This window comes from Aspergillus nomiae, assembly GCF_001204775.2.
Source record: "Aspergillus nomiae NRRL 13137 chromosome Unknown contig00555, whole genome shotgun sequence".
Lineage (NCBI taxonomy): Eukaryota > Fungi > Ascomycota > Eurotiomycetes > Eurotiales > Aspergillaceae > Aspergillus > Aspergillus nomiae.
Genome location: NW_015378610.1, coordinates 1 through 17768, shown reverse-complemented (window position 1 = coordinate 17768; position 17768 = coordinate 1). Strand labels below are relative to the sequence as shown.

Sequence of the window (17768 nt, the reverse complement as noted above, 5' to 3'; positions counted from 1 at the left end):
AAGAGATTAAAAATTAAAAATTAAAAATCAATCCAAAAAGAAACCAGAGCTTCGCCTGATTCTACCTTCTTTGATGGGGACTGTTAGAATTGTATAGCCGCTCGATCTTATTGGTCACGGGCCGGCAAGGCAGTGGATCCCGCAGCTGACGATGTGTCGCAGTGGCCACCAAAAATAGTATGAAGCATACGCAACCTCACAAACCTTCGAGATGTGTACTGAGTGTGTAATATGTATGCGGAGGAATCCTCACCAATAACAGGGGTCCTCATTGGATTCCCATTACCCGATTATTTTAATCCTATTGACAGGGCTTAGGCCAAGGCTGCCGGAGACTCAGTGTCTGGACTCTCAACTGGGAGACTGCTCGGGAATGATGCTTGAATTGTGACTTTCTCTGGGCTCAGCACCGTACCTTTTCGGCCTACCCTTCTTTCGAACAAGTGGATCCCGAGATGCAGATACGATTGCCACTAAAAAATGCAGACAGGGCTGACGGGGAGGGCGATTTGACACCTAATAGATCCTTAGTTTGGAGTCAAGTATTCACATGTGGTGACTGTCCAGTATTATTGTTATTACTATTTCTTTTTTCTTTTTATGCTTTTTCTTTCCTATTCTATTTTTTTTATTTTAAAAAAAACCCATCCGATTGACTTACCTATTATTAGTATTCATGGATAGTCCGTTTTCTTCCTTCCTTCCTTCTTAATTTGGATTATAATTATTATCCTTCCTATTATTTATTACCCCGTCCTTCTTGTCTATTTAAAGACCCCCCCCTGCGCCCTGTCACTCTTTGTTTGACCCTTTTCTTTCCCGGAGTAATATAAAGGAACCCATACACTCGTTTCCTATTCCTTCCAACAATTACACTCGCTTGCCATCGTCTGATCATCTCCACACCCGGTTCACTACCAACGAATTGATCAACAGATCTACTCCAAACATCAAGATGCGTGCTACTTTCATCCTCGCTGCCTTCGCCGCTGTGGCTGCTGCCCAGTCTTCTTCCGCTGCTACCGTAAGACCATGATTTGTCTCATCACAGCTGTTTAGCATTCCACTTTGCTGACTTGAATTTCGCTCTAGCCTGAGGATGTCTCTGGTGTCGAGACCACCGGCGCTGCTGAGACCGGCAGTGTCAGTGCGACTGCCACTACCACTGGCGGCGCCGAGACCGGCTCTACTGTCATTCCCACCGTCACCTCTCAGCCCGTGATTCCCTCTGGAACGGCTACCGAAGCCCCCACGACTCCCACTGCCAGCGGTGCTGAGTCCTCCGGCGCTGTGAGCGGCTCCAGCTCTGCTGGTTCCTCTACCCTCGTTACCAAGTCGAGCAGCGCTGCGAAGAGCTCCACTGCCACTGCCACCGAGACCTCTACCAAGACCAAGTCGACCGACGAGTCTACCAGCACCAAGGGCTCTTCCTCCAAGTCTACCTCCGCTGCCTCCAGCACTTCTGAGGGTGCTGCCGTCCCCATGGCCACTGCTGGCCCTCTCGGTCTCATTGCCGGTGCTGCCATTGCTGCTCTCCTCTAAATGGAGAGCTCGTGATCGATTCAACGCTTGGCCATTGACAATATCGCTTCCGTTCTCAAGCATCAGTGTGCTCCCCAAGCGGACTTGTGCTCCATGGACCTCCCCCCTCCAACCGTCCCAGCTACCGAGGATGGTGGAACGATAAGAGATGAGGCATACGGATACTGAGGTTCATTTCTATACTCCATATGTATCATTGCCGGGAATGGCTTTTATTCCAATTTCCTTTCTTTTCTCGTCTAACTTTAAGTCGCCGCTTGTTACACAAGACACGCTTAATTTTCGCCGCGCACATATCAAACTTGTCTTTCTTCGAGGTTTAATCATAATACCATAATGACGCTACGCTACAGGTAAATAGGAATTCCATGTTCTGAGGAAATCCGTTATGACAAATGGTTCTGCTGTACTACGCTTCATGTCACCTGTAGATCTCTCTGTAGTGCTAAACTTTGTTGATAAGTCTGTCCAGACACAGATGCGATATTGAATCTAATAATTTCAATTAAACAACAGCCGGTCATCTTTCTAGAAGACAATCAAAATAAACGGGATACAGTTGATGTATGTCAGCGCTCCAGGCCGAAGATACCACCCAAGATAGGAGAAACAACAATGTTGGGAAGGGGAAGTGGGCCCGTCAAGTGGACCAGATTAACACGAAGCGCACCGAGTCGATAGCTTAATAACCAACCTATGTTATTCTAGAACGACGATCTCGTCAAAGGAGGCAAGGATATGTCCGACTCTAAAGCGACTCCAACGAAGCGACTTGCAATATTCTCTTAAATAAGCCATTTGATCTCAACTCTCACACTGCCTTATCTTTTCCCCAAAGGCACTGTCCTTTATTCAGGGGCAACCCACAATGTACGGAGTACATCACCAGTGTTTACCTTCTTATGACATATGTCATTTACACCTAGTTACTAGTTATTCCTCCTTGATTAGAAATGCCAATAAAGCCCTAATTGAAGCACAGTGTTCGTGTGTCGCACATGATGTATCTAGAATCAAGAGATCATAAAGCATGTATGTACATGGACACCCACCCACCCATACCCCACATACCTATATACATACATCACAGCTGTCAACTTGAAATATCACTTGATTTCAAACAAGCATTGCATCGGATAGGTGCCGACGCAGGTCCCATTCTTAACAGCCAGGGCTCTCAACCCCCTATTAAGACCATACAGATAGTAAAACCTCAATGACAGAGTGAAATGTGTCAACCCACTTGTCTATCAAGTCGAACCACTCGTACCCATTCCATGTACAAGGTCAGTGTACAGTACACACAAAAGACTACCAGGGGACGATAATAGATAGAAGAGGTGCACACCACCGCCCTAACCAAATCAGGAAACCAAGCGAGCCTTAGTACTAGGCACCTAATAACACTTCCTAAAACGCGCAAGCGACGCGTCAGTCACATGATATTCGCGTTTGGTTGTGAGCCATGGAATGACCCGTATCGGGTCTAGTGCCGTCAGCTTCACATCATCAAAACAAAAGAAGGGCTGTTGGGGGCAACCGAAGTTTGGGTCCATAAGCCGCGATTTGTTTAAACAAGTTCAGCATTCTTTTTCTTTTCGTGGGGGGAAGTGTGGTTACTCCGGTAGCCTTTTCCTATATACAAGGGTATCCCTTCATTGGTCTATATTTGATTGGGGGAGTATAATTGGTTACGATATCTGTTCTCAAAACACTGCAGCGGAATTTGAGTCTGTGAACTCAGGGATAAAAGAAAGAAGAAGAAAAAAAAAGAAAGAATGGTGGGTTACTAGTGTCAATCCTAAACAGTTCGTCTGTCTGCAGAACACCTCGGATCTAATCATGCATAAAACAACCAGGTTTCAAGTTTGAAACGTCTCGCTGCGGACCATGCCGCATTGCATGATGACCTGCCCCCGAACTATCTCTTCCCCTCGGAGGACTCGTCGAGCGATGACCTCACTCAACTTACGACCTTGCTGGCGGGCCCGCAGGGGACACCATATTCACAAGGCTTGTGGCGCGTGCACTTGAAGATGCCGGATGATTATCCTAAAAGTCCGCCGAAGGCGACTTTCAAAACCCGTATATGGCATCCCAATGTGGAGGAGTTGACGGGCGCCGTGTGCGTCGATACATTGAAGCGGGATTGGAAGGCGACTCTGACATTGAAGGATGTTCTAGTTGTGAGTGTGCACCATCGCTGTGAGGGGGTATAATTGGACAGAGGGGCTAATGAATTGCGGCGTGCGTACAGACAATCTCATGCCTGCTTATTTACCCGAACCCGGACTCTGCGTTGAATTCTGCGGCCGGCGCTTTACTTCAGGAGAACTACGAGGCTTTTGCGCGACAGGCTAAACTAATGACGTCCATTCATGCGCCGGTGCCAACGGACTTGAAAAGTGCAGCAGCGGAGGCGAAGACCAAGGGAGAAGATGCCGGAACGACGATCCCGGAGCAAGAAGAACCTCGCTTTTTGCGCTCAAGGAAGGGCATTAGAGTTCAATCTGTGACGATGAAGAAGAAGAATACCCGGAAGAACGGAGAGCGGGCGTCATCGCGATCACAGCGGCAATCCAATAGTCCGGAGACAGAGAACCGAGCCGAAGAGCAACAATCAGAGATCCCCTATGAAGCCGATTCAATAACCTCAGACGACGAATCTGAAAACCTCTCCAATGCCAGCAAAGAGAATGATCCAACACTATCGCCGTCCCCGGTCAAATTTGCTCCACCGAGCCCCAGGAAAAATGCCCTTGGCAAACGTCCCTTATCCGTCCTAACGCTGCCTCTGGATACAGACCCCTTTGCGATGGATCCAGACGATAGTGACCTGGAGGGCATGACAGCATCTGAGAAGAACATCGCAGCAAACAATTACGGTGGCAGCCCGGAACGCGATCCTTCTCCACAGAGAAAATCACCGAAGCTGTCCGTCCGCAGTAAAGGGGTCAACTCATCTGGACGCATACGGGAAGAAGTCAAGATATTCGAGGACGTGCCAGAGCCGCTTGAATTGGACCGCTGTCATAGCGGGGACGGCAAAGAGAACCATGGCTCCCTGGCCAGTCCCAAAGGGCTTGGTCTTGCTTCCAGAAAGGCGCCTTCCACTTGCCCTCCGACTTCACTCGCTCTGCTCTCTACCTCCGCCCCGTCTAGTTCAAAAGCTCCAAAGGCAGTCTCTGGTACGCGAAAAGTATCAGGGTCCAATATGAAAAAGACAAAACCACGTATAGGCATTCGCAGGTTATGATTTGGATTCATCGCTGAACGTCGTACCTTTTTTCTTGGCATACTTGTTTGATTTTTTTGGCGCAGTGAGGCAAACGATTGGACCTGGCGTTTGGGTTTAAAGGGTCAGCGTTGTTGGCTGCATCTGTCTTTCTAGAATATTGCATATTCGTTGGAGAACCTGTTCCGGAATCCTTGGCTTGTTCATGATACATAATAACTACGGCCGTAAGGTTACAGTACTGGCGTCACTATTGATATATTTAATAGACAACTGTTGTGAGGAGCGCTATTGGCTATGGACGCCACTATGGCTACTACTTAGTACTTTCTCCGCCTCAACTGACAATTGAGAAGTGAAGAGACTAAAATGCGATGCCGCTTGTGTAGCAATAAGTTATGCAAACATCTAAAACGAATAGTCAAATTTTCCTTTCGGCTCCTCACGATCGATGATTCGATCCATACTAATAATAATGGAGACCCCTATCTCGTAATATCCGACCCCTTGATCCCGACTATCGGGAGTCATTGGCTCTTGAAATGGTTCCTCGCGCGAGGAATAGTATACTTCCCCAAGGAGTAATGTTTGTGACTGATATAAACGACACACAACAACCGGTGCAGTGAAACATTTCCTGCAAGTTTGGGAGGCTCATAGCCATTATAATGGAGATAACAAACTGACACGCTAGACGAATTAAAGCAATATTACCAGAAGAAAGAGGAGGGATCCACAACAGTCCACCGTTTGACATCTGGCGGTAGCAAATACGATGGTACTGTATAACAGCCAATGTGTATCAATATACGACCGTTGTGATAGGTCTGCCAACCAGGCCAAGATCAGCTTTCGTAAACATGCGGACACGTGTTTGACGGCGCGGAGTGGAGTCTTGCGCTTCTACAGAGCGTAGGGGTTCACAGAACGAATAGTGAGGCAACTAAGACCTATGTTAGTAAATGCATATACCAGAGACAAACTAGGAAGCACGTACGGAGGGCTCTTGGACAAATCGGTCTTCAGGATGATGGGGACCCGGGTCATCTCAGTGACATCTTGGATATACTCGCCGTCCTCTTCCCTGAGCTTGAAGAGCTGTAGGTACTTCTCCTTGTTGGTCAATTTCGCCTCAGGAGCATCGCCACTGAGCGTTGCAATCTTCGGATCAGAACGGGTTCTGTGGGGTGGCTGCTGAAGATGGCCATTGCGAGTTGGGGAAGGCGGCATGCTCTGGGTCGAGCGATCGGCAGATGAGTTCAATGAAACGCCTGCAGCCATCTCAGTGACCTCGGAGACGTCATCGTCATCATCGTCGAACAGGGCATCCACGACGTCGGTGGAGATAGTTCCGGTCTCAGTCTGCTTTCGCATAGCCTCCTCCCTCTCACGAGCACGCTCTCTCGCAGCTTCTGCCTCACGCGCCGCCGCAGCAGCCTGAGCAGCCCGGGAGTTGGCGGGCTTTGGACGTTCATCCTCAGGAATGTATGCGGAGGACGGGACACCCTTCTCCCAATAGAGCTCCAAGACACGGGAGTCTTTGCGGAACTCGGCCTTCTTCAAGGGCAATTGGTCACAGTGGACACGCTTCTCAAAGCCAAACTCGGGAATGAGAACATCAAAAGCGGACTCATAGACGCAAAGGACAATGCCCTCACTAATGAGGTCACCGCCAATCTCCTGTCTCTTCTTGTCCATGTTGCGGCACGCTTCGATGTGAACACTTTGCTCCTGAGCATTGTGTGCCGAGTCCTTCTTGTTGTTGCAGACGTCCGCAGCCTTGTTTAGGGCCTCAATATCGTCAGAGAACTCAACAGCACCGTTAGATAGAATGGCTTCCAATTGGCGATGAACAATGATATCCGCATAGCGGCGAGATGGGTTGGTAAAATGAGTGTAAACTGGCAGGTTGAGAGTGTAGTGAGAACGCTGCTCGTCTTGAACGCTGCCGGCGACGTAGTATTTGGCACGCTGCATAGCCTTAACCAAGAGTGTTTCCATGCCCTGGGTGACGTTAGTAAGGCTGTGTTATCAAGACAAGACAGAATCCGAAGACGAATTTGCCCTTATCGGTGTACGAAGAGAACCCACCTTGCGCAAATCATCATCCTGAACCTTGCAAAGACTGCTCTGCAAGGTACCACTGCTTGTCGAGTCCAAACCAAAACCAAGCCTGTTCATCCGATCAATGAACGAGTGGAGACGGCGCACATTAGGCGAGGGCTGGCGACGAAGGAATGCCTTTTCAGGCAAAGCAGCCACCAATTTACGAGCAACGAAAAAGTCTGCTTTGTGACTCAATTCCTCCACGATGTCCCGCACAGGAGAGGAGTTGAAGATATTGTATTCAACGGGGACGTTCTCATCATCTGTCTGATGAAGCAGTCGCAGAGGAGGTATATGCGCGACACGGTTGCCGAATCTCGCTTCGCGGAATCTGGAGGCAACAGCCTACAGTACTGTTAGCCAAGAAAAGGAACTGCCAGCCGGACGGGGGAGCATTAGAGAAATACTTACATATAGTGCTCGAAGAGTGTCAGCCTTTATTTCAGGCACAGAAAGATCCGCAGCTCCCTGAACCACGGCGTCAACCTCCTCGTAGCTCAGTCTGCCGGCACTCTTGATAATGCCCTTGCCAATCCAAACATCGTCGTCAATAGCGCCCGTCTCTGGATTAGCCTTTAGCACGACACTGACTGTGAGGCGGTCCTCTCCGGGAAGCAAAGAGCAGAGCTCGGTGGAGATGCGCCGCGGCAGCATGTTGACTAGTCGATCGACGAGATAGACAGCAGTGCCTCGTTTCTTTGCCTCCCGGTCAACTAGAGAATTGCCTTTTACGAAATGAGCAATGTCGGTGACATGAATTCCAATTTCCACTTTGCCGTCTCCAAGAGGCTTGAAATGGTAAGCATTCTCGAGCTCCTTAGTTCCACTAGGAACGACGCTAAAGGTCGTTTCCTGACGGAAATCTCGGCGAGAAGCGAGGAGAGCCTCGCCCTGGCTAGAAACGGTCCAGTCCTCCCAACCAATGCTCTTGAGGACAGCATCAGAGAACTCATCAGATCCGAAGTTGTTGTCACGGAGGAGCGCCTCAGTTTCTACCTTCAGGTCGCCCATTTCACCCAACTGCTCAACAAGGGTTCCGAAAGGATGCAAAGACGTGATAGGCCACCGCTTAATGCAAGCAACAAAGATACGGTTGGCGTAGTCCTGGTGCTTCTCGACGAAATCACGGGGCGCCTGTTCCGTAGGGATGGCAATCAGGGGAACACGCTTATCCGTTGGCTTAAACCAGACAATCTTCGGCTTATCCTGCTGACGCTCATGTTGGGAACGGCCGTGGGGGCCATCTCTGGCCAGCCGTTCAGCCTCTTGTTTCTCCTTCGTCGCCTGGCTACTGGGACGGAGGAGTCCGAGGGTACCCGAAAACATCTGTCCGGCGATGCGTTCAATGACAGCAACAACATGGCCCGCAAAGAGTGGCTTCTGTTCATCGCTGATCTCGTCTTCCTCGACCAAGAGTAGACTTTGGCCCTCCACTTCGACATCATCATTCTTCTTTTGCGTTGGGCGTTGACGGAGACTACCACGCGACGAATGCTGCCATCAGGACCGACCTCCTGGCGGTCTCCATTTGCGCCAGAATCAGAACGGGAGAGTTTATCAGTGCCAGCGTTGCTACCAGCCCTAGCGTCTGTAATGTCTTTGCGCTTCTTCTTCTCTTCTTTTTCTCTCTTCTGCGACCAGACCTCATCCACATCCAGGAGTTCAACGGCTACGTAGTCCCCTTCAAGCGCACGGTTTCTGTCTTTGCTGCCACAGATGAAGATATCGGCATCCAAATCGGGACTTGTAACATACGCATCAGAACGATTTTTCTTGTTGACCCGCAGGATACCGGCCACGAGTTGGCCATTGCTCAACAAAGCGGGCAGGTTAGCCTGAGGTAGGTATGGGGTGAACAATGTCTTCCGCTGTTGTTGTTGCTGCTGTTGCTGCTGCTGAGCAGACAACTGAGGAGGGGCGTGCTGGCTAGCCTGAAGACCAAGTCCTTGACCGTTAAGCTGGCCATTTTGCTGAAGAGCCTGAAGCTGTGCAAGCTGCAACGGGTTCAGCTGCTGACCGCCACCAAACATCTGCGGCGGGGCCATCACGACCTGTCCCTGAGGTAACTGGATGAGCTGTGGCTGTCCAGGATACTGGAACGAACCAATAGAGCCGATGGACTGATTCATCGATGCACGTGCACGGTGGCCAGGTTGGAAGCCACCGCCCTGTTGTCCGAAACTCTTCTGCTGATCCTGACCCTGATTCTGATTGTTTGGTTGGCGCCAGTTGCCATCGAAGTTCCTAGATGAAGTACGGGCATGACCGCTTCCACGGCGTGGGTTTTCTGACTCGTTCGATGGAGGAAATTGAAATCCACCAGCACCGCGGCCAGAAAGCGAGCCTCGGTTGCTGCCCACAGCCATAGATTGGCTCCGACCATGACCGCCAGTTCGAATGTTACCGGCCCGGTGAATGCCCAGGCCCTGGGGGCCCGGTGCCGGAGAAGCAGTGGACTTGTCGTCCGAACCTGCTGCATTGTCGGATGATTCGGCTCCCGCACCGGGGGCAGGGAACTGGAACCCAGACGCTGTTCGTTTCTGCTGAGCGAGTTCTGCGGCCTTTTTAGCTTCAGGCAGGGCAAGCGAGTGACGTCGCTGGTGGCCGCCACCCGGGGGGCCCCCTCGACCACGACCGTGACCTCCATTGTCGTTCTTCGGCTGGTTGCCCTGCTGCTGGTTGTAATCAGAATACCCTGAAGCCCCGGAGGACGGAGCTGGAGGGGGTCCCATGCCCAAGCCAGGGAGGGCGGACTGGTTGCGGCGATGCGAGTGTTGACCGGGGCTGTTCATCGGAACGCCAAGCTGTTGCTGGGCAATTTGGGGGAATTGGAAGGCATTGATCTGAGGGGAGACACCGCCCATAGACGCACCCCCCTGAAGTGAAGGAGAGAACGCTGAAACCTGACCCAACTGTTGAGGCTGTAGGAGTCCCATGTTAACATACTGTTGGTGAGTAGCAGCGATTTGTTGTTGTTGCTGTTGAAGTAGCTCAATCTGTTGCTGAATCGCTAATTGTTCCACTATTATTACCATGGTCGTTAGCGAGTTGACCTGGTGGTATGAAGCGCGGGAAAGGGTTGGTTTTGTTCACACGTACTCATGAGGGGAGTTAGCTCTGATGGACTCCTCCGATGAGCTATATGAAGCTTGCGACCAGCGGGGCCGGGAACTCCGGATTGACCTTGTTGATCCATCTTCCCAGATAAATAGAGAACGGATTATGTGTGTAGGAGATGGATTCTCTGCGTCGAAGACAAGAGAGTGTTCAAGGATGACTCGTAAGGAGGCTGTCTACCACGCAGGCCGACCGCAGGAAAAGTTTGGAATGGAGACCAATGGTTATGGAGTAGTATACTAGGCAGAGAAACGATAGGTCAGTACTAGTAGGTGCGTTGGGGGGGATCCAAGGAGCAGGACAAGGGCGAACGAGAGAAGATCACAGCATGTTCGACGAAAGGAGAGCAGAGGAGGGAGCAGAGGAGCTGTCGTGGACAGGTGGAAGCTGCGATGGTGTCATAACAGTTGCCTGGGCTCGAGATAGGGTCTCTGGAAGAAGCAACAAAACAAGAGAGGAAAGAGGCAATGCCAGAACGTCGGTGAGTAGGAGTTGTCCTTGAACACGAGTTCCTTCAGAATTCTTACCTGTTAAATGATCGTCCAACGTTTCGGAATGTTGCTGAATGACGTCTTTTTCTGTCTGGCCCTCCTTTCCCCTTTTCGCACGAAGCGGGAATTGCTTTTTTATACAAGTGAAACAGTGAGCCTGTAGCAAGGAAAAAAAAGGCAAGAATAAAAAAAGGGATCCAATGCCGAAAGAATCCACAAGAAGAAACAAAATATATTCAATCAAAAAACGATGTTGGGACGGGCGAATGCCGGAGGAATTGCCTCTGAATCAAGAGGCCGAAGGAGAGGATGAAGCTTGACGAATGGGGGGGTTTGGGGGGAAGGAAGCAGAGAGGGGAACCGAATAAGCGGATGGGAAAGCTGACGGTTGACCCTCAATTGCCATACAGGCCACACCACGGTCTGAAACCCCCAAAAAAACTTCCGCGAAAACAACCTCGAGATTTTCCTGGTTTTTTTTTCTGCTTGTGCGATTTCTGATGTTATCGCTTGTTGGCTTTTTGGATTCAACACGTTTTCTTCACTGATATGGAATGTATGGAAGAGATCGGGGTCTCTTCTCAATAGTCCAGATATGATGAAAAGGGGGGGCAACTCAGTCTGAAGATCAGAAGCTGTTGAGTTGGCGTCTTTCTGTTATGAGGACGATACGCTCATCCCCTGATCGAAAGATTGATACGGTCAAGTAACCTTTTCTCGTAGTGGACCGAAATATACGAGGCAGAAGCACGAAGTATCTGACCACAGAGAGGGAATGACACAGACAAATGATCTGATAGAATCAAGAGGTGAACAATAATTGACAAGTCCTGAAGGAATGATGGGAGAAGTTGCTATCAGAGGAAAGAGGGAGGGGTGGAATCAAAGAAGAGAGAAGGAGGGAGATGAAGGGCAGTAGAGGGTAGAGGAGAAAGAAGATGAAGATTGAAGGAATGAAAGGATATGGAGCTTTAGTGTACGACCTTCCTTCGTAGTGGTGCTGGTAATGGTATAATGGGAATCAATCGGATCAAGTGAACAATACCATCCATACAGTAGGTACACCCTATAGAAGTACCCCAAATGGCGATGTGGGGGAAAATACGACAAGACAAAAAACCAGCAAAACCGTTGGAAAGGTAATCAAAACAAGCACTCATCGTACATCCTAGCTATATAAACTAATAAATGGTGTGGAATAGTTTTAATGCTTCACCTAGGGAAGAAGGCGATTTTTTTTCCCTCTCTTTTATCTGGTTTATTTGTTGACGATTCTACAATCGTTGGTTACGATGGATGATAAGGGTAGGAGGTAGGTAGGAGGCAAAGAAAACTAGTCGAAGACTTGAGCTACCTGGTTTAGCTTGTCATTAGGTATTAAGACAAAGTTACCAGAATTGCAATACCTAAGGTATGTCCAATGGTTCGGACGTGGTTGCATCTTGGTTCGCTCTTGTCGCTGGATGGATCGTTTTCTTTCCATTTTCCCTTTTAGTCCCTTATAAGAAAACCTGGAGGGAAAATTAGCACCATCAACCATACCCGAGGAAGCATACCACATGGGGAATGAGAGAAGATTTAAGCATAACTATTCTTCATCCTGCTAAAATTAAAATCCTCCCCCTACAATGAGCCGCTTGGGTGCATCTTCAAAGTCAGGAGACCGTTGTATTACCTATTCATAGTAGGGTACCTTGGGTGATCTCCGGTCTTTGCTCACTAGCCTCAGAACAGTCTAGCGAGCTTGTATCGGGGTATTACCTTAGTACCGGCCTACCAGAAGGTTCATGCGGGCGTAGTTTGTCTCCATCGGTATTGATAATCCTTGCCTACACTGCGACCGGCCCAATAGTTCCCTTTTTTGGGTTCAAAGAGACCCATAATAGCTGTTGGCGGGGCTCCGGATAAGACTGAGATTGGACAACTGCGGTATCCAGTGTGTTTTCGTTGTTCGTATTGTGAGAGACAGATTAATGTTCAATCTAACACCGAAACCTGAAGGCGAAGATGTCTCTGATCGGATGGCAAAAGTTTTTGGTCAACTGACCGAGAGTATGGCTTGACTCCTTGAGGCTTACTTTCTTCAATACGCTCGTGGTGTTCATGATGATGCAAAGGGCCCCATTCCCGCTCTTCAAACCGAGGAACGGGGTGCCGAACTAATGGACAATCATGCGAGTAGATCCAATGATGGTGACGGTGAAGCTGTTGGTTTGAGTTGTTTGACGATCTTCAGCTCCTAATCTTTAAGGCTCTTCGCACCTGCCTACGGCTACCCATAACGACCACATGTGTAACTCAGTATCATATTTCTTCCTCGCTGACTAACCATCATGTGGTTCATTCCAAAATCATGACTAAGTCACATTTGATTTGACGAAGCATTCTACTGCAAACAAAGGTCGCGTACAGCTAATTCCATCGGAGACTTTACCAGATTCCCTCGTGAAGCTGTTTATTGACAGCTACTCCGTGGCCACACTCCTTTTCAGTTTCAGTATATCCTCATCCCGCATACTGCGGGAGCATTCATCCCGGTTTCCCAATCGTTTACCAGGATTTTCGGGTAGTGCACCGACTACTTTCTCGAAGTCCGAGGCCTGCCCCGTTTTGTCGGAGCCACCAAGCTAACCGCTTCGACTCCTTGCCATTGACTGTTATTATAAGTGTGCGAGCCCCGAGATTGACGGTTCCATTGAATGTGAGGGTTTCCATACTCGGAATATAAGTATTTCCGGAATAGCCCAGGGTTATTGGATAACGAATTGCGGGTTCTACTGGTCATTCATTGTGTACAAGATATGTTCTAAAACTCACATTGCACAATTGATTGGGCATCTTTTGCAAGACATTCTTTTGGAGTCTCCCTTGACACTTTTGACCTTTTTCCCCAGCCTGGTAAGCCGTTTCGGGATACACATCGCTTTTACGACAAAGCTTTCCTACCACGTGCACACCTGCGAGATGGGGCGCTTAAGTTACCCTCAAGAGCTGGACAGTCCGTCCCGGCAACTCGTGCTAGAATTGGCTCGAGATCTGGAGCAACTCCGCGTTCACAATACCGAATTGAAGAAAGTCAAAGCCTATGAACGCCGGTCCTTCTACGAGTCTCTTGATCGGATCGATAATGAACTAGAAGCCCAACACAATGAAGCTCTCGATAAAGTTGCCAAACTACATGACCAAGTGCTGGAGGAAGCCGAAGAAACTTTGCGAGTGCATCAGCGAGCAGTAGAGGAGGAGAATCGCCGCAAGGAAGAAGAAGCCCGGAGGGAGGCGGAGCGCATCGAGCGTGAGAAAGCGGAAAGACTACGCCGTGAGCAGGAAGAAGCTGCACGCCGAGAGGCTGAACGAAAGGCGGCAGAGGAGGCCAGAAAGAAGGCCGAAGCAGAGGCGGAAAGGCAACGACGGGCAGCGCAAGAGGAAAAGGAACGGAAAGAACGGGAACGATTGGAGGAAGAGAACCGGAAGCGTCAAGCAGAGGCACAGAAAGCGGAGCAGGAAGCGGCAAGGCTAAAAGCTGAAGCTGCACAAAAATCACGGGAAGAGCAACAGAAGAAGGTCGGTGGAGCGCGTTTGACGGAGGAAGAGATCAATGTGCAAGCACGCTATGTAGAGCTGCACCAGCATCTCAAGAAGTTTAGACAATACCTGAAGGATGAAGGAAAATCCAACGCGGTGGTCAAACAGAACATGGGTGACATGCGTCGATCCATCAAGAAATGTGTCGGCCAGCTACGAGAAGGAAAGGGTACTAACAAGGGCCAGGTACGTGTGATCATCTTCACCAAAAGAGAAACAATGCATGAGAGACCGGTAAGCTAACAAAAATACTCCTTCTAGCTCGTAGAAATTCGCGCGACTCTCGAGAAGGCTGCCTCCATCCCAGAACCATCTGTCGATATTCGCCAATTCATGGCCTTTCCGCCAGAGGACATTGCCAATTCCGAAGACAACAAGGTGCCTGCTTTGTTGATCTACGCCCTGAATATATTCTCGAAATCTTTAATCTCGTCTCTAATCACGGAAGCTTCTATCAATCCCGGCCATGCAGAGCCAGTTGGAATTGTAGCTGCGCAGATCTTCTCCATGGACGCCTTTGTTTATAAAGGTCATCATATGGTTGACATACTTTGGGCCAAGTATCGCGTCGTCTGTCCGGCACTCTGGGGATTCTACGGCAATGAAAAGACCGAAGCCGGTAGGCGTGCCTTAGGATGGTGGCGTGAAGCACCAGGAGGTCCTTTTGTCAGCGAACAGGTCCATATGGACCGAATGACAGCTCTTGGTGCTGGGTTTGCGGCGCTAACTCTGCGCAATTTTGGAAAAACCCCGCGGAAGAATCCATTTCCCAACCACATGTTTTGGCATGCGATGCAAAGGATATTGATGATTCCCCCGAGCGAGATTCAGGAGACACATGTTATCCTGCTTTCGGCCATGCTCAAATCTTCCGCTGAAAGAATCGTCAGCTTCTTTGGCCATTTCGGTCTGGCATTAATGAGGAAGGCCATTGTCGATCTACCAAATAGCGTTCCTCGTCAGAGTATGGGCGTTAATCAGCTGAAACTTCTGAAAGACCTGTACAAGCGAGAGAAGAACATCATTATCTGAGAGGGCCGTGACCGGATACAGTCTCTGTCGGCGCAGCGGAATCCGTCTAGGGGCTTATTGCGAGTTGTCCATTTCCTTTAACCTTACCAAAGGACAAATGGAAGTGCGCAATCCTAATGTCGCACGATTAGTCGATAAGCGCCGACGTAATCCCGATGCTGACCGAATCATCACCGCCATACCTCCGGTTCACGGCCTAAGTGAGGCTGGTGAATCTGGTAAATATGCGGTCAACGAAAAATAGTCGGATCTTCGTGTCTAACCGGATTTCACGGCGCAAACAGTCATCACCGTTTACCTACGTTACCCAATCGAGGCACTGTCTTCCGTCATGTTCAGGATTTAAAAGCTGGGATTCTGTGTAGCCTACTAGCCATACCGCCAATTCCTGTATGGCGGCCGAAGAGGTTGGGCACGGGTTCTATTGTACAACATTACGTGTGGCGGTGTTGACAACCAAACCAAGTGGTCTCTTAATGACCGTTGTTATAAGGTTGAGTTTCGTGTACACGGCTTTCGGGTCACGGCAAGTTTTCGCTGCTGTCGGGAATTATATTTAGTTTATCACCAGTTCCGATCGGCCCACCATCACGCAACTACGGGATTGCCGAGTCTATCATTCGTCCGCCAGGTGCACTTCACTAACTTGATATCGATACCGCGATACATATTGATGACATCCTGGTTTTATCCTGAACCGCATCATACGTTCACGCATCGGATGCCGATCCTTTGTTCAGGGGTATCCTTGACAGCTATCACTGCATTTGACTCGTCTTTATATTCGGCGCCTTCTCACCGACGAAAGTAAACCATAGGGGTAGAATAATAATGAACTATATACATTTCACCTATCATCATCCATCACTGCTGAGCAGTCTCAATCTTATCTCTTTCAGTCTAGATACCTGATTCTTCCTCTTCCACTTCATCATTACTCGCAAGCAATGGCTGCGTATCTCCCTTTAGAGATCGTCCAGTCCTTCCTTCTCCATCTCGATGTGGAAACATATATTGCTGCACGGCAGACATGTCGCTCCTGGCGATGTGCGGCGTCGGCACCATACATGTTCAGTAAAGCTCTACAGCAAGTCCCGGTGTCATTACCTCCAACGATAAGCACCCTGACTCAAGATCAATGGACCACATACTTCGCACAGATCACCCGCTTGAATCTACTGCACTGCCGACAGGATACTAAGAAGTCGGTGACCCAACGGGACCTCCCCCATGAATGCTCCGCTACCACTGTGGTGGGCACCTCAACTGATGGACGGAAACTCGTGACTCTGAAAGGAGGGCGGGCGACCCTATACGAGCGTGCAAATCTGACAAGTCCATGGGAGTACTCCCGGGGTATGACACTCTGTTCGCAATGGACCTCTGTCGCCCGTGCCATGCTAGAAGGGGGAACCGCAGGCTGCATGTCTATCAACCAGCGATACGCAAAACAGAGTATCGCTGTCTCCTCTCAAGGGGACCTTATCGCCGTAGGGCTGGGGAGAACAATCCAAATCTACAGCCTTCGCAAGGATCAGCATCTTCTGTCTCCCGCAGAATATGTACTAGGCCAAGATAGCTCATTGACCAGCACCACACGAGGCCAGTACGAGGACACAGACGGCGTCGTCGATTCCCTAGAATTTGCCGACGACGACACTCTCCTCCGTATCTCGATCAACAAGGAAACAACCATTCATCAACCCACCCGAGTGCGGTACTTGGGCTGTCCGGACCTCGCACAAAACCAACCCGACCTCAACTACTGGCGAGCAAACATCAACCGGATCTACCTCGACTCAGCAGCTTTGTCAGTGGCACTTGCAGGACAGGACGAATACCGGCTGATCTTCCGAGGCCTACGACTCCTCCCCCCATCATACCTCGCCACCCAGCAACAAGAACAAGAAGACCAGCAGACCTCTCCTCCAACGCCACGCTACTTTGTCGCATCACTGCAATCAGGCGTCATCCACGGGTACTGTATCGGTCTCGCAACCCCTCTCACATCCACCTCTCCCCAAACAGTGAAGGTACACCGACTCCTCCCATCCGCCTACTTCCGCCCCGGAGACGGCATCACAGCACCCGCACAGAGGAACTGCCACCACTCAACCCACCCCTCCCATCCAGCCGCTGCGACGAGCAACACATAACATACAACCTGCTAGACACAGTCCCGCGGTGGAGCGCAGCCAACCTCCCATCTGCGACCTTCCCATCCCCCCTCCTATCCATCTCCACCGACCACAAAATCCTCGCCCTCTACGAACCAAGCGGCAACTACTCCCCCGCCATCGTCTCCGGCGGCTCCTTATACCTATACTGTCTCGAAAACTGCCGCCCCATATACCAACCGGGTCCGCAGAGATTCAAACAGCCAACCCAGAAGACCTCCCTCCCTCATCAGCGGGCTGATAGCCCTGAGGACAAATTCAGCGTCGATGCCAGATATCCGCCCCCGGATATCGTTCCCTCTTGGCCGTTCCTTCTTGACAAAGTTCCCGTTGATATCGACTCTCTTGAAGTAAAACGGTCAACTCATGACGACGGTGTGGTCAACTCGAAGAGTTGTGCATATACTGTTACCGCGCGTTCGGGCGGACAGGTTCTGGAGTGGCGGATGAGTGCTTAGGATTTGTTGGATTCTACGGATCTTTTTT

General features: G+C 49.9%; 5 protein-coding genes across 5 annotated transcripts; 4 read left to right on the top strand and 1 right to left on the bottom strand.

The window, feature by feature from the left end:
- Nucleotides 1-955: 955 nt before the first annotated feature.
- On the top strand, nt 956-1542 carry ANOM_011291 (putative GPI anchored protein; the record flags this gene model as incomplete). The annotated part of the gene is made up of 2 exons (XM_015556547.1): nt 956-1024; nt 1093-1542. The coding sequence occupies 2 exons, from the start codon at nt 956-958 to the stop codon at nt 1540-1542; spliced, it is 519 nt and encodes a 172-aa protein (XP_015401627.1).
- A 1830-nt stretch (nt 1543-3372) lies between these two features.
- Nucleotides 3373-4798, top strand: ANOM_011290 (putative ubiquitin conjugating enzyme E2; the record flags this gene model as incomplete). Its single annotated transcript, XM_015556546.1, has 2 exons — nt 3373-3728; nt 3800-4798. Coding segments are annotated over 2 exons (1317 nt in total), but the record flags the coding sequence as incomplete, so codon positions are not given.
- A 366-nt stretch (nt 4799-5164) lies between these two features.
- ssdA (mRNA-binding translational repressor SSD1) lies at nt 5165-10079 on the bottom strand (the record flags this gene model as incomplete). Its single annotated transcript, XM_015556545.1, has 6 exons — nt 5165-5720; nt 5775-6781; nt 6869-7228; nt 7295-8335; nt 8395-9905; nt 9983-10079. 6 exons carry the CDS (start codon nt 10077-10079, stop codon nt 5681-5683), a joined length of 4056 nt encoding a protein of 1351 aa, XP_015401629.1. The 3' UTR covers nt 5165-5680.
- A 3376-nt stretch (nt 10080-13455) lies between these two features.
- Nucleotides 13456-15105, top strand: ANOM_011288 (putative RNA export mediator Gle1; the record flags this gene model as incomplete). Its single annotated transcript, XM_015556544.1, has 2 exons — nt 13456-14259; nt 14335-15105. The coding sequence occupies 2 exons, from the start codon at nt 13456-13458 to the stop codon at nt 15103-15105; spliced, it is 1575 nt and encodes a 524-aa protein (XP_015401630.1).
- Nucleotides 15106-16052: 947 nt separating this feature from the next.
- ANOM_011287 (F-box protein) lies at nt 16053-17740 on the top strand (the record flags this gene model as incomplete). The annotated part of the gene is made up of 2 exons (XM_015556543.1): nt 16053-17083; nt 17134-17740. 2 exons carry the CDS (start codon nt 16053-16055, stop codon nt 17738-17740), a joined length of 1638 nt encoding a protein of 545 aa, XP_015401628.1.
- Nucleotides 17741-17768: the final 28 nt, after the last annotated feature.